This window comes from Marmota flaviventris, chromosome 11, assembly GCF_047511675.1.
Source record: "Marmota flaviventris isolate mMarFla1 chromosome 11, mMarFla1.hap1, whole genome shotgun sequence".
In the NCBI taxonomy this organism is placed as follows: Eukaryota; Metazoa; Chordata; class Mammalia; order Rodentia; family Sciuridae; genus Marmota; species Marmota flaviventris.
In genome coordinates, this window is record NC_092508.1 from 50609073 (window position 1) to 50624978 (window position 15906).

At 32.8% G+C, this 15906-nt stretch overlaps 1 protein-coding gene across 1 annotated transcript in view; it reads right to left on the minus strand.

Moving 5' to 3' along the window:
* Dnajc10 (DnaJ heat shock protein family (Hsp40) member C10) overlaps positions 1-15906 on the minus strand; it is a 48351-nt gene that overhangs the window by 15016 nt on the left and 17429 nt on the right. Inside the window, exons 11-15 of the mRNA XM_027943980.2 lie at positions 13087-13176; positions 12230-12343; positions 7430-7544; positions 2796-2923; positions 2405-2521 (exon numbers count right to left, since the gene is read on the minus strand). Of these exons, the coding sequence (XP_027799781.2) occupies positions 2405-2521; positions 2796-2923; positions 7430-7544; positions 12230-12343; positions 13087-13176 (564 nt within the window). The remainder of the gene's footprint in view (positions 1-2404; positions 2522-2795; positions 2924-7429; positions 7545-12229; positions 12344-13086; positions 13177-15906) is intronic.

Below are 15906 nucleotides of genomic sequence, written 5' to 3' on the forward strand. Positions count from 1 at the left end.
TAGAGACAGTTCTGAGTTGCTTAGTGCCTCATTTTTGCTGAGGCTGGCTTTGAACTTGCAATCCTCTTGCCTAAGCATCCTGAGCCACTGGGATTATAGGCGTGGACCACTGTACTTGGTCCTTATATTTTTGAGATTTACCCATGCTGGTAAATACATTCATATGTATGTATATATTCTTTTTATAGTGCCAGGGATCAAAACCATGACCTTGTGCATGATAGACAGGTGCTCCACCACTAAGCTACATATATCCCCAGCCCAATATACCTCTTTTTAAATATTCTGCAATCCCAGAGTGTGACTATCCATCTATCTGCTCTTGTTAGATTTATAAATTTTTGTTCATTTGGTGAAGTTAGCTAATTTTTGATATAATTTGCATTCTCAATCACTACTAAAGTCATAATGTCACTTTGGTAACAGTTCAAACATGTAGTCAAATTCATTAGTTTTTTTATCCTTACAGTTTGTACTTTAAGTATGGAGGCAAGAAAGTATTCCCCCACACAGATACTATAAAGATTTTCTACTACATTTACTTCTGTTTTTAAAACACAATATATATATATTTTTGTTTCCCTTCTTTCCATCATTCAGCATTTTAGTTTGAGTCAAAACATCACAAAAATAGAAAGGAAATACTTTCATGTACTAATGTAGTTATGATAATCTATAGAATGGCTTCTCTTATATCATCTATACCTTCTGTCTACTCCTACCAAAATTATTATTTTAAAGCAAATTTCAGATCTATCATATTCATATACTATCCATCAATAACATATTTAAAACAAAGATTTTCCCAAGTAATATAACCATTGTATTAGTTTCACATCTAAAAATTAGCAAGTCTTCGAATAATCAGATACCCTGTATTAGAAACTGAATTGACACTTCTCAGAAATAAGGATGGTCAAAAAATATATGAAAAAATGTTCAACACTTTTAGCAACTAGAGCATGCAAATTAAAACTACACTGAAAAACACACTGAAATTTCATCTCACAATAGTCAGAATGGCAACAATCAAGAATACAAGTAACAATAAATGTTGGTGAGGATGATATATTGACGGTGAGGTGGCAAATAGGTGCAACCACTCTGAAAAGCAGTATGGAGATTCTTTAGAAAGAAAGCTTGGAATGGAACCCTCATTTGATGCAGTTATCCCATTTCTCATTATATATCCAAAGAATTTTAAATCGGCACACTACAAGTGACATTGCCCCATCGATATTTAAAGTAGCAGAATTCACAACAGTTAAGCTATGGAGTCAACCTAGTTGCCCCTCATGGATGAATAGATAAAGAAAATGTGGAATATATATACTAAGCTATAAGAAGAATGAATTCATGACATTTGCCATGGATTGAAGACTTTTACGCTAAGTCAAATAAGCCAGGCCCCCAAAGCCAAAGGTGGAATGTTTTCACACACATGGAATGTGGAAGCAAACCCATAATTAATGGGGAGAGGGTAAGAACAGACATTTAGTAGATTAGACAAAGGGGAATAAAAGGCAGAGGGATAGGAAAAGAGTGGAATGAATCCAAAATAATTTTCCTATGTACATATATGAATACACCACAGTGAATCCCACCATTGTGTACAACCATAAGAATGGGGTCTTGGAGTAATATACATTACATGCTTGTATAATACCTCTGTCATGTATAACTAAAAAGAAATATACCCACCCCCACCCATCAAAAAAAAAAAAAAAAAAACCCACTGCATTCTAGTTAATCTTTTATGTCTTTTTCATTTTTCCTCCTACACCCTCTTCAATTGAATTTGTTACATAGAGTATCCTGAAAAGTTCTCTACATGCTAGGATTCGTATGTTTTGTGTTCATGGTATCAATTGGATTTCCTCTGCAGTCACAGATCTGGAAATTTGATTTGCTTAAGGATCAATTTCCATCCCCGCACCCCCATTATTATTTTACACATGGTATTATATACTTCCATCATGAGGTGTAACATGTCTGGTTTTTGTTGAAACTGAGGAGTGAATATTTACCCTAAGAAAATATTTTCATGTAAACAAAAGTTTCAAAAATTTCCTTCTGTGACCTACACTTAGAACAAATATGGGGAAAGCCAAAGGAAAAAAACTGAACTACCAAAAAGTAGTATTAAAAAGATCTTTAATGGAAAATTGCAAGCATATCATCTAGTCAAAGTATTTGCTTAACTGTGATAAATAAGACCTTATCTATATTCAACCACGTTTTCCACTCATGATTTAATCCAATTATAATTTTATCAATTTGTTGGAATGTTTACTACTACAAATAGAAAATGTATACTTGAAAAAGTACTTTGTTTTAATATTAAACTGCCCAAAGTCTCTATTTTACAAAAATATTAGAATAAATTTCTTATGCTTTGCCTTACCATGTTACAGAGTTGTCCATGAACTGTACAGTCTAGTGTACCAAATTTAAGTTGACCATAAAGAAGTGTTGATGCTTTTCGAAGCTCTGGCAATAAAGCTCGACATGGTGGACACCACTAGGAAGAAAGTATAAGCACTGAGCCAAATGAAACAAATCCCTTCAGTCTTGTAACAAGCAACATGCTAAATAAGTAAGACAAACTATACTTAGTGGCATCTGTTCTGGGTATATACTTAATACTCAGAGGAGTAATTACATTGGCACTCATTCAGAAGCACGAAGTAGTAGTTCTAGTATTAACAGTCAAATCATCTTATATATCATATCCTTTTGTCATAACGAGAGAAAATATGACAATACTGAAATCTGACTGATTAAAAATAACTTACCGGGGCAAAAAAGTCAACAAGCCATGGTTCTTTGTCATTGGAAGGAAAATTTTGAGGTCCAAGTGTGGTAACATGAGAATTAACACTTTCTTTGGCAAAGGCAAGTATGTCATATAAAATCTTCTTTCCTTTAAAATTGAGTAAGAGAAAACTTAAAATCTGCATTATGTCTTTTACATTCATAAAAACATTCAAGAATTTTACACTCAAGTTTGTCTTGTTTTAATATTTTGAGTGTAACATGTTGATAAGTTTGTCTTGTTTTAATATTTTATCAACATGTTGATTTTGGAAAGGTTTTAGTGTTCTGTATATTGCACACAAATTGGCTCTATTAGGAGTATCTCTTCCTTGCACACTCTTCTGGTTTTTAGACTAGTTAAAATGACAAGACCTCTGTGAAATGTTTCTTCATCAGAGGTAGAATAATCTTTATAGTGTTCTTTGAATTCTTTATTTACCACACTCTAACTACTACATCTGTTTCTTCAACCTAAACTAGTCTTAGGAATAAAAACCTGTATTATTAACTACCCCATAAACACTTCAAACACATTTCCTTCTAATTCTGTTCCTTTTCCCACCTTTTTTTTTATCATCAACCACATGGCTAAATAAGATTCTCCAGAGTGGCCTTCTCTGTCTTTGTATCATAACTTCATCTATTTTCTCTTACCGTAGCTTCAGTACCAATGCCACCACCTGAATTCAATTTACCTACAGCAGTAGCCATGCTGGTATTTGTCCCAGCCCTTAACCAATTCACTTTTTATGTTACAACCACAGTTTTTTAAAAATTTTTTTAATTTTTTATTGTTGGTTGTTCAAAACATAACATAGTTCTTGACATATCATATTTCACACTTTGATTCAAGTGGGTTATGAACTCCCATTTTTACCCCGTATACAGATTGCAGAATCACATCAGTTACACATCCATTGATTTACATATTGCCATACTAGTGTCTGTTGTATTTTGCTGCCTTTCCTATCCTCTACTATCCCCACTCCCCTCCCCTCCCCTCCCCTCCCCTCTTCTCTCTCTACCCCCTCTACTGTCATTCATTTCTCCCCCTTGTATTATTTTTCCCTTTCCCCTCACTTCCTCTTGTATGTACTTTTGTATAACCCTGAGGGTCTCCTTCCATTTCCATGCAATTTCCCTTCTCTCTCCCTTTCCCTCCCACCTCTCATCCCTGTTTAATGGTAATCTTCTTCTCCTGCTCTTCGTCCCTACTCTGTTCTTAGTTACTCTCCTTATATCAAAGAAGACATTTGGCATTTGTTTTTTAGGGATTGGCTAGCTTCACTTAGCATAATTTGCTCTAATGCCATCCATTTCCCTGCAAATTCTATGATTTTGTCATTTTTTAATGCACAGTAATACTCCATTGTGTATAAATGCCACATTTTTTAATCCATTCATCTATTGAAGGGCATCTAGGTTGGTTCCACAGTCTTGCTATTGTGAATTGTGCTGCTATGAACATTGATGTAGCAGTGTCCCTGTAGCATGCTCTTTTTAGGTCTTTAGGGAATAGACCGAGAGGGGGAATAGCTGGGTCAAATGGTGGTTCCATTCCCAGCTTTCCAAGAAATCTCCATACTGCTTTCCAAATTGGCTGCACCAATCTGCAGTCCCACCAGCAATGTACAAGTGTACCCTTTTCCCCACATCCTCGCCAGCACTTGTTGTTGTTTGACTTCATAATGGCTGCCAATCTTACTGGAGTGAGATGGTATCTTAGGGTGGTTTTGATTTGCATTTCTCTGACTGCTAGAGATGGTGAGCATTTTTTCATGTACTTGTTGATTTCATGTACTTGTATGTCCTGTGAGAAGTGTCTGTTCAGGTCCTTGGCCCATTTGTTGATTGGGTTGTTTGTTCTCTTATTGTCTAATTTTTTGAGTTCTTTGTATACTCTGGATATTAGGGCTCTATCTGAAGTGTGAGGAGTAAAGATTTGTTCCCAGGATGTAGGCTCCCTATTTACCTCTCTTATTGTTTCTTTTGCTGAGAAAAAACTTTTTAGTTTGAGTAAGTCCCATTTGTTGATTCTAGTTATTAACTTTTGTGCTATGGGTGTCCTATTGAGGAATTTGGAGCCCGACCCCACAGTATGTAGATCGTAGCCAACTTTTTCTTCTATCAGATGGCGTGTCTCTGATTTGATATCAACCTCCTTGATCCATTTTGAATTAACTTTTGTGCATGGCGAGAGAAAGGGATTCAGTTTCATTTTGTTGCATATGGATTTCCAGTTTTCCCAGCACCATTTGTTGAAGATGCTATCCTTCCTCCATTGCATGCTTTTAGCCCCTTTATCAAATATAAGATAGTTGTAGTTTTGTGGATTGGTTTCTGTGTCCTCTATTCTGTACCATTGGTCCACCCGCCTGTTTTGGTACCAGTACCATGCTGTTTTTGTTACTATTGCTCTGTAGTATAGTTTGAAGTCTGGTATCGCTATACTGCCTGATTCACACTTCCTGCTTAGCATTGTTTTTGCTATTCTGGGTCTTTTATTTTTCCATATGAATTTCATGATTGCTTTCTCTATTTCTACAAGAAATGCCGTTGGGATTTTGATTGGCATTGCATTAAACCTATAGAGAACTTTTGGTAATATCGCCATTTTGATGCTGTTAGTTCTGCCTATCCATGAACAGGGTATATTTTTCCATCTTCTAAGATTTTCTTCTATTTCTCTCTTTAGGGTTCTGTAGTTTTCATTGTATAAGTCTTTCACCTCTTTTGTTAGGTTGATTCCCAAGTATTTTATTTTTTTTGAAGATATTGTGAATGGAGTGGTTGTCCTCATTTCCATTTCAGAGGATTTGTTGCTGATATACAGGAATGCCTTTGATTTATGCGTGTTGATTTTATATCCTGCCACTTTGCTGAATTCATTTATTAGCTCTAATAGTTTCTTTGTAGACCCTTTTGGGTCTGCTAGGTATAGAATCATGTCACCTGCAAATAGTGATAATTTAAGTTCTTTTTTTCCTATTTTTATGCCTTTAATTTAGAGCTTAATGATGCTCAGTATACTTCCTGGGGGAGAAACTATGTTAAGTTATAGTTATTATAAGAATTATTTTGGAGCTTACAAAATATTTTGAGGAGCTAGAAGAGTTACAGTGCAGAAAAAAAAAAAAAAAAAAAAATCACATTTGAAAACATAAAGGAGTGAAAGGATCCAAAAGCAGTAGGAGCTATGATTACTGGGCAGACCATGAAAATACTCCATTTACCACAACTATTTACTGAGTTACTATGTACCATTCTAAGTGCCAGAAAAAGAATAGTGAGCAAAACAAAGTCATTGCTCCTATGCTGAGAAATCTGAAATTGAATCTAAAAGAAATTGTAGTCAAGGCAGAAAAGTGATGTGAAAATGGTGTTCTGGGTACCAACTCTGCAAACAAGATAAGGAACCAACTGCAGGAGGAAGGACTAAGACAACTATAGTCCTACAGGAAAATATTTACAATAGATGAAGGAGGTGATGAACCTGAAACAAGGCAGAAAACTGACAAGAGTGAGGTCTGAGGAAGTTTCAGAGGTGAAAAAGAATAAATGTCTTTTGTAAAAATTTAGTAATTTCTAGCACTTTGAGGATCTGACATAGTTTATAAGCACCTATACTGTAGGGTTTTGTAGTAGACACAATGCATTCAAAATCTACCTAGACTCATTTCTAGTTCTTTCTCATGGGGCAAGATGCTTATTTTTCTGAGGCTGTTTTCTCATTTACTAGTGGTTGTGAAAATGGAAATAAATCTTAAGTTGTAATGAAGTTATTACAACTTAGTAGTAACTGTGAGGGTTATCTTGCCAAGCCTTTTTGATATAGTTCCTTCTGCCCAGAGGGCTTAACTTCTTTTACCTCTATATTTGTTTTGGGAAATTGAGCATTTTATACTCAATTCAAATAGCACTTTTCTTGTAATTTATGAATAATGGCCATTAAAATATTTTTTGTTTCATTATACATCTCCCTTCTCCTGATCCTACCAGACTGTATTTTAATCTTCTTGAGAGCAAAGTTTATGTCTTACAAGTTTGCAGCCCTAACAAATAAGGGAGTGTTTGTTACCTATTAGGCATTTCATAAATACCTGTTTTTCATTTAACTGTATTACAGTTGATGGTTTGTATCTTTCGCTACACTTGTCCTCTTTCAGGGAAGGGACTCTGATGTCTTCCAAACTCTAGGAAAACTAATAAGCTGAAATATAGAGATGCAATTATAAATTCAAGAGAGATAACAAAGCAGTTAATGGAGAAGTATGATAGTCTAATAGCAGATAAATCCAAAAACAATGTCTAGAAATTGTCTATAATGGCTAAGATGCTATCTGTGGCACACTGGAAATTGCAGGTATTGCTTGCTTCTGCCAACAAGCAAATAAATTCCTCACTACTGTGACATGTTACCAAAAGCACTTTTGATGAAACAGTGAAAAGTTTTACTTTAAAAAGAAGGGTAAAAAGAATATGTTAATTTAAAAAGATTTTCCCCATATTTACTAACAAATGAGAACAAACATTATGTCCACACAAAACAAGGTAAAAAGCACAAATGGAACATTTGTATTAGAAGATAGTTATCATTTTTTCCCATTCTTACCATGATGAATTTCATATTCTTTGGTTCCTTGTCCTTTAAATACTGCTAGACAAGGCTGAAAAACATAGAGATTGCTACAGATGTCTGGTGCAGAGGAGCAGTCAAACCTTCCGACCTACAGTAGAAAGTGAAGGTTGAATTTGATGGAAACAAAATTCTTATCCATTCCACTTTTAAATATTCATAAAGACAACCCCAAAATGACACCATTCTAATGACAATGCTTCTCAACAGAAGCTAATAGGTTATTAAACAAAGAAATAGTTCATTGACAATACTGAAACTCAATTTGAAGAATACTTCTTAAAGAGTTCAAAAATCTGAGAAAATGTGAAGCAAGAAATATATCCTCCAAAAAATGTAGGGGCTGTTTATCTAATCTTGGGATGGAAGAGGATCCAAAATGAATGAACAGAAGTGCACTATGCTGTTAGCATCACAGAGAAGAACAAGGGCAACAATGGACTAAATGCAACTTGAGAAGAAATAAAAACATAAAAAACCCAAAGAGAAACCCCAAAACTAAATAATCCAACTGGCGAGGTAAAAAAACAAAACAAAGTTTCAACAATAGGCTAAAGCAAGTAAAGAAAGAATTTCTGAACTTGAAGACTTGGATAAAGAACTCCCCTCTGAAAAAAGTAAATCAAGAATATTATATCCAGTAAAGCTATTCTTAAAAAATGAAGGTGAAATCTTTCCTAGACTAGCAAAAAATGAGGAAATTAATCACCACTAGACTAGCCTTATAAGAATTGCTAAACAGAATTTTGCATCTACAAATGAAAGAATAATAACTACCATTGTGAAAACGTGCAAAGAGTAAAAGAGAAACACAAATGAAAAAAGAAACGTTATTTCTACAGAAAAGCACTAGACCGCAAAGACAATAACTGGTAGAAAGGAACAAAGAATATACAGAGAATAATTAACAAAACACAGGAATTAAGTTCTTATGTATCAATAAAAACTTCAGCGTTATTACCATAAATTGATTAAATTCTCCAATCAAAGGATTGACTACTGGCTATATATGTAAAACAAACAAGATCCAACTATTTGCTGCCTATAAGAAGCTTACTTTGCGATAAAGACCTATACAGACTGAAAGTGAACAACTGAAAAAAGATAATTCTATGCAAACAACCAAAGGGGGCAGGAGAATTTATATCAGGTGAAACAAATTTTAATTAAAAAACCAAAAAACAGAACATTATATATTGATTAAAGGGTCAACTCAGCAAGAGTATGTAACAGTTGTAAATATATATGAACCTAACATCAGACCACTCAAATATATCTAGTATTTGCTTTATGTAAAGAGAGACTCCAAAACAATACTTCATTTTAATCAATGGACAGATTAACACACAAAATGTCAAACAAGGATACATCAGAATTGAATTATACTATAGAGCAAGTGGACCTACCATTTACAGGACATTTCATGCAACAGTTGCAGAACACACATTCTTCTCATCAGCATACAAAACATTCTCCAGGATAGACCACAAATCATACATCAAACTTCAATATATTTTTAAAAAGTGAAAATCATGCATCTTCTCTGACCACAATGAAATAAACCTAGAATTCAATAAAATATGATGCAAAACATACAGGCACCTGGACTCTGTGTTCTTGAATAACCAATGTGTCACTAAAGAAATTAAAAATAAGAAAAAATCTTTTGATAGAAAAATGAAAAACATCAAAAACTGGGATACACAAAAGCAGTAACAACAGATTTATAGCAATAAATACATGCACTAAATTATAAAACCTAATGATATACCTCAATGACCTAGAGAAGAAAAAGTCAAATCCCAAATTAGACGACACAAAGATCAGAACACAAATAAATGAAGCAGTAATCTACCATCAAAGATCAAGAGCTGAGGACTTCACAACTGAATGTTAAAACATCAACAAATAACTAACTCCAATTCTCAAACTATTCCAAAAGACTGAAAAGGTAAACACTGCCTAATTCACTACATGAAACCATGACCCAAACCAGACAAGAACACAACAAATAAAACTATATACCAATATTCCTGACGAACACAGATGGCAAAAATTAACAAAATACTAGTAAACTGAATACAATAGCTCATTATGGAGATTATATACCACGATCAAGGTGAGATTTAGTGCAAGGCTGATTTCAACACATATAAATCAATAAACGTATCAACAGAATGAAGGACAAAAGATATATGATTATCTCAATAAATGCAGACTCAACATTTCTTGATAAAAATCCACAAATTACATACAGAAGAAATATCTCAACATATATAACAAACTTATAGCTACCATTCTATGGTGGATGGGAAAATGCTGAAAGCATTTCCTCTAAAGGATCTAGAATAGGACAAGGATGTTCATTTTCACTAGTCTTATTTCACAGAATACTGGAAGCCTTAGCAAAAGTAAATAGCCAAGAGACAGAAATAAAGGTTATCCAGACTGGAAAGAAGGAAGTCATATTATGCCTGTTTGCAGATGATATGATTTTATATATAGAAAAATCCAAACATTCCACCAAAAAACTGAACTCTTAAGTTAGTAAAGGGTACAGCATACAAAACCAACAAATTAGGAGCATTTTTATATGATTAAACTAAAATGAAATCAAGAAAGCAATCCCACCTATAATAGCTATGAAAAAAATCTAGAAATATTTAAATCAAGGAGGTGAAAAATTTCTACAATGACATTTCTAAAACACCGATGAAAGAAACTTTACCAGGACACACAAATAATAGGACATCCATGTTCATTAATCAGAAGAATCAAAATGCCCACACTATCCAAAGCAATCTACATTTTCAATGCATTTCCGATTGAGTACCAATGATATTCTTCATATGAGAAATAAACAAACCCTAAAATTCATATAGAACCACAAAGACCAAAAATAACCAAGATAATCTATGTAAAAAGAACAAAGCTGGACTAGGTGTGGTGGTGTACACTTGTGTCAATTTACTCAGGGGGCTATGGCAGGATTGCTTGAGCCCTGGAGGTCAAGGACAGCTTAACATAGTGAAACACATCTCAAAAAACAAAGATGGAAGCATCACAGTACTCAATTCCTGACTTCAAAACAGAATATTGAACTATAGTAAGGAAAAAGCCTAGTACTAGGATAAAAAATCTTATGCATACCAATGGAATAAAATAGCTCAGAAACTAATATACATTTACACTGTCAACTGATATTTTACCAAAGTACCAAGAAGACATAGTGGAGAAACAAGAGTGTCTTCAAAAACTGGTGTTGGCAAAAGTGGACAAACACATGCAGAATAAAACTGGATCTCTTTCTCACTGCACACAAAAATCAACTCAAAATGGATTATAGACCTGAATGTTAAACCTGAAATTATGAAGTTACTATAAGAAAACAGGGGAAATCTTTCAAAATATTGGTGCACGCAATTATTTTTGGATAGGACCCAAAAGTCTCAGGCACCAAAAAGGCAAATGGGCTTAAATCAAACTAAGAAGCTTCTATTATTTCTATTAAAGAAAAATGTTAAAATAGGAAAGGATAACCTGCAGAAAAGATCTAAATAGACATCAAAGAATGACAAAAATAAATGGTCAACTGGCATATGGAAAAATGCTCAATATCACTATCAGAATAATTCAAGTGCAAACAACAAGATTACCACTCCAATCCAGTAGAATGGGCATTATCAAAAAGAAAAATCAATCCTGATGAGGATGTGGAGAAAGAGGAACTCTTAAACACTGCTGGTGAAAATGTAAATTGGTACAGCCATTAAGAAAAATAATATTGAGGTTCCTTAAAAAAAAAAAAAAAACCTAAGAACTATCTTATGGTCCAGTTATCCCAGCACAAGGCACATATCCAGAGCAAATGAAATCACTGGATCAAAGATATTCTTACAATTCCCAAGTTTATCATAAGCACTAATCACAAAAGCTAAGCTATGCAATCAACCAAAGTGTGTACTGATCGATCAATGATAAAGAAAATGTGATATATATACACACACACAATAGAAAATTAGATGTTAAAAAATGTCACAGCAACATGAATGAAATCGAGGACTTCATGTTAAAAAGAGACATGTTTTCATTCACTGTGAAAGCTAAAAAAAAAAATGTGGTCTCACAGACAATGAGTAGGACTGGGAAAAGGAGTGAGGAAAAGGGGGGAGAGGCTCGATAATGAGTACTAAAACAGTTAAACAGGAGAAATTAATAGTGGTGTTATATATAGCATGGTAGAGTATCATGCTCTACCACAATATATTTCAAAATAACTGAAGAGTCTGAAGGTTTCTAATACATAGAAATGATAAATGTTTGAGGTGAAAATGCTAACAACCCTGATATGATCATTATACTATATACATGTATTGAGTTATCATAGTGTACCCTGTTAAGTATATACAAATAATGTGCCAGTTTAAAAAAAAATTCATATTGAAATATTTTGGATACATGAGGTTAAATAAAACATGTACTAAAAAAAAGGAAAAGATACTCTTCTATAACATCTTTCAGAACATCTGTAAGATACAAATTTGTCAAATGCTAGAAAAAATGAAAATTCACACTTTTAGATATCATGTCCATGTTTAATAGAAAAAACATAAATAAAAAAACAAATGAAAACCAACACAACCAAGACCAAAACACTTAAGGGCTTCTTAATCTACAAAGTCAATAAACATTTTTGTTATTTAAAATTTAATCATATGTATTGGACTAACAAGGAAGCACACCATCAGAAGACAAGGCAAAATACATTTTTCTTACCTGAATATGATCATTTTTAAGTAGAGTTTTCAGTTTTTTCAACTCAGGATCATCTGAATTTTCATTTTTTCCAAAATAAAAAAATAAGAGCCACCGATGATGTGCCAAACGATCCTTGAAAGTGGTAAAGAAACATCAGATGGGAAATTCCAAGGTAGATCTAATCTTTATTTCTTTGACTTTGAGGTTAGTTTTAGCTATCCTGCTCAGTTACAAATATAATCTAAAATCCAGACCATTCATGCTCTTATTTTATAGCTTACTGGGAATAATGCTATGTAAATCAATTTTATAATATTATAGGTGGCTAAATCATTGAGTCATAAAATGTTCAAGCAGATGACTGTGCCAAGAAAAAAATATAGTTTAACTAATATACAGCTAAAATTTTGGGGAGGGGTTGAAGAAGTAAGTTTTGCAGGTTTAATAAAACTTATATTTGGTAGAAATATATACTTGGATAGCTCTGGGATCAGAAAGTAGAATACGTGATTCTAACTGAATATTTCTAAGAATTCTAATCACAAATAATGCTTAGTTTTCAGTGAACAACAGAAAGAGTACTATAAGCAAGAACATTAAGTTCCAATTCAGATCCAAAGTTCCTTTGTGATCAAAATCTTGCCTTTCCAACCTTCAAGTTGGGTAGGTTCTTAAATTATAGATTTACTTTGAATTACCAATATCTAAGTTCCAGGAATCCAAATGTAACCTAGAACTGCTTAATACAGAATTCTTGGAAACTGCTACATTTAGTTCTCTTTAGTGATGAATAAAACAATGCTGACTTTAATACTTAAGGACTTGAAAAGTTACAAATATTTATTACTATATGCCACTATTAATAAAATCATTACCTCTAATGTGCTTGCCGAAAGTAGTTCAAAATCTGGAAGATTACGTATTATTTCCAAATATATCTCTTTAGCATCCAATGAATTAAGAAACTAGAATAAGAGAATCATGTTGTAATCTTTGAGTAAACAAGAAGAAATCTGAAGTTTATCAAAATATTTCAAAATGTTTTTTAATTTTTAAAAAAGTATATCACATTTGGGCAATTATTTAAAATACTGAATAATCATATGACCAGGCTTTTAAAAAAATAATGAAAAAGAAATTCCATTATTAGGTGTTTCAGTATATGAAATTTTCTATGGAATCCTTATAGTAATTTGCTAAATCACCACAGAAATATACTATGTTCAGTTTAATTTTAATGCTAACTATGTTTACATGTCTTATGTATTCTTTTAGATTTAAATTTTTTTTGTTGTTGTTTTTAGACATTTACTTATTTATTTTTATGTGGTGCTGAGGATCGAACCCAGCCAGTGCAAGCATTCTACCACTGAGCCACAACCCTAGCCTAGAATTTTTAAATCGAATTTTGATGATCTAAGACATTTTACCCCCCAACTAATTAATAGTGGTAAGGTAAGAAAAACTTATAACCACAAAACTGAAATGGTTTTCAGAATACTGTTCACAAACCAAACAATATAGGAGTGTTTATACTAAAATATACATAGATCTTAAGCATGTTTTAGAGCCATGTCTATTTAAGACAAAAACTGAAAAAAGGCACACCTCCCTTCTAACAAATCTCCTTTATTTCTGTCTCACAGAACCCCCTCTGCTTGTCCAATTCTCCATGAAGCAGCTGTTACAATAAAGAATGCAGCAATGGTTTACATCAAGTAGATGTATGAGAGTTGAAAAAACAATTTTATATCTTTAATCATGAATCATCTGTTTAATAATTAAGAAATACTACTTGAAAATGGCTTAAAATATAAAAATAAATCTTTAATGCTTCAATTAAAAAAAATTTGGTTGTAGATGGACACAATACCTTTATTTTGTTTAATTTTTTTTTTAAATTTGGTGCTGGGGATCAAACCCAGTGCCTCACTCATGCTAAACAAGCACTCTACTACTGAGCCACAATTCCAGCCCTTAATGTCTCAATTTTATAGCTTATAGTTCCATACTTTAATCAGTCATTATAAAGATCACACTAAAAATACTCATAACAGCTTTATATACGTGTATGATTAGTATATTATAAACTCATTATAAACCGTGTTTGTCTTATAGAATTTTAGTTACACTTTTAAAGGACTGTTTGAACCTCACCTTTCAGATACATTTAGCTGAGATAATACTTTACAGTTTTAAAACTTGAATAAGTGAATTAAGATGAACATACAGGATTACTTATTATAGCACTCTTATAGCCTTCAAAAATAGCTTTTATCAGTCCTCTCTTGATACTTATTTCTAAGTATATCATATTTACTTAGTGAATTATGCTAAGAAATTGTTAATTATTAAAAGTGTATACACTTTAATAAAGTAAATATGAGTTACTGAAGTATATATGTGTGTATATATACACACACATACACATACACTGTTGAAAATATATACCTAGAGTATATATACACAATACAAACTCATACATACACACAGAGATGCCATACAAACACACAATAATCACCAGAATACTTCTTGGCATTTGGTATACATCAGTGAACAAATATAAACTTAAAATTTAATGCAGGAGAAAAATAATGGAAAAGTAAATAAATTACAGCATGTTATAAAGTGATAAGTACTCTGTAGCCATAGAGGCAAATTATAAAACATCTTAAAGATAGTCAGATTTTACTGACAAACTGGTTATAGGGTACGAGAAAAAGAGCAATCAAAATTGACTGCAGGATATTTGGCCTGAAAGAGAAAGGACAGAGTTTTCATAAACTGAAATGGAGAAAATTGGGGAGAAGCAGATTTATATATGGGAGTATTAGCAAGATAATTATAGGCATTTAAATCTGACATATTGCCTAGTATCTCGGGAGATGCTGAAAGGCAGTGTACATATGTGTACATATCCATGCATATATATAATATTTCTGGAGTGCAGGGAAAAGGTCTGAGCCATAAACTATGGACCAGTCATTATAGAGTGTATATGTAAAGGATCTGCAGGGTATTTACCAAGACTTGATGGTGGTTGTCCACAAGTGATTGAATTTTAGGAAATGTTGGATCTTTATATATTTCTGTACTGTGCATGAATTTCTGAAATGAGTATGTGTTATAATTATCAACATTTAAAAAGCAGAATTAAAATACAGAAAACTGAAAGAAATTTGTCTTTATTATTCTTCTTTATATTCTTTTGGGAGTCCCCAGGAAATCCCATTATTTAGCTCACTTCCTCGACAACTAGCTTGAGTCTCAAGTTTCCTGGTTCAGAAACACAGGGAGGTGAACTGTATCAGATTTCCAAATTTCTACATCTGAGTTTACATCAGAATCCCATAAGGTACTTAAAAACATAACTGGGTCCTAGCCAAACCTATTAGGGATCTACATTTTTACCATTAGAAAATACAAAAATAAAAACTTATGAAATACATTGTTAGGTTAAATGAAAGAGTATTTTTACCATATCTTTGAAGTTTAAAACTATAATGGTTTTAAATGTATAATACAAATGCCAGTTTGTAAAGAACTTTATAAGGATTATTTTTAAACTAAAGTATATAATAAACAAAATCCCAAGAATTTACATATTCTAATTAATGAAATGATCCATATAAACTGTTTCATTTCCTTGCTAACTGCTTATAAAAGGATACATTTTTAAATGTGTGTGCATGTAC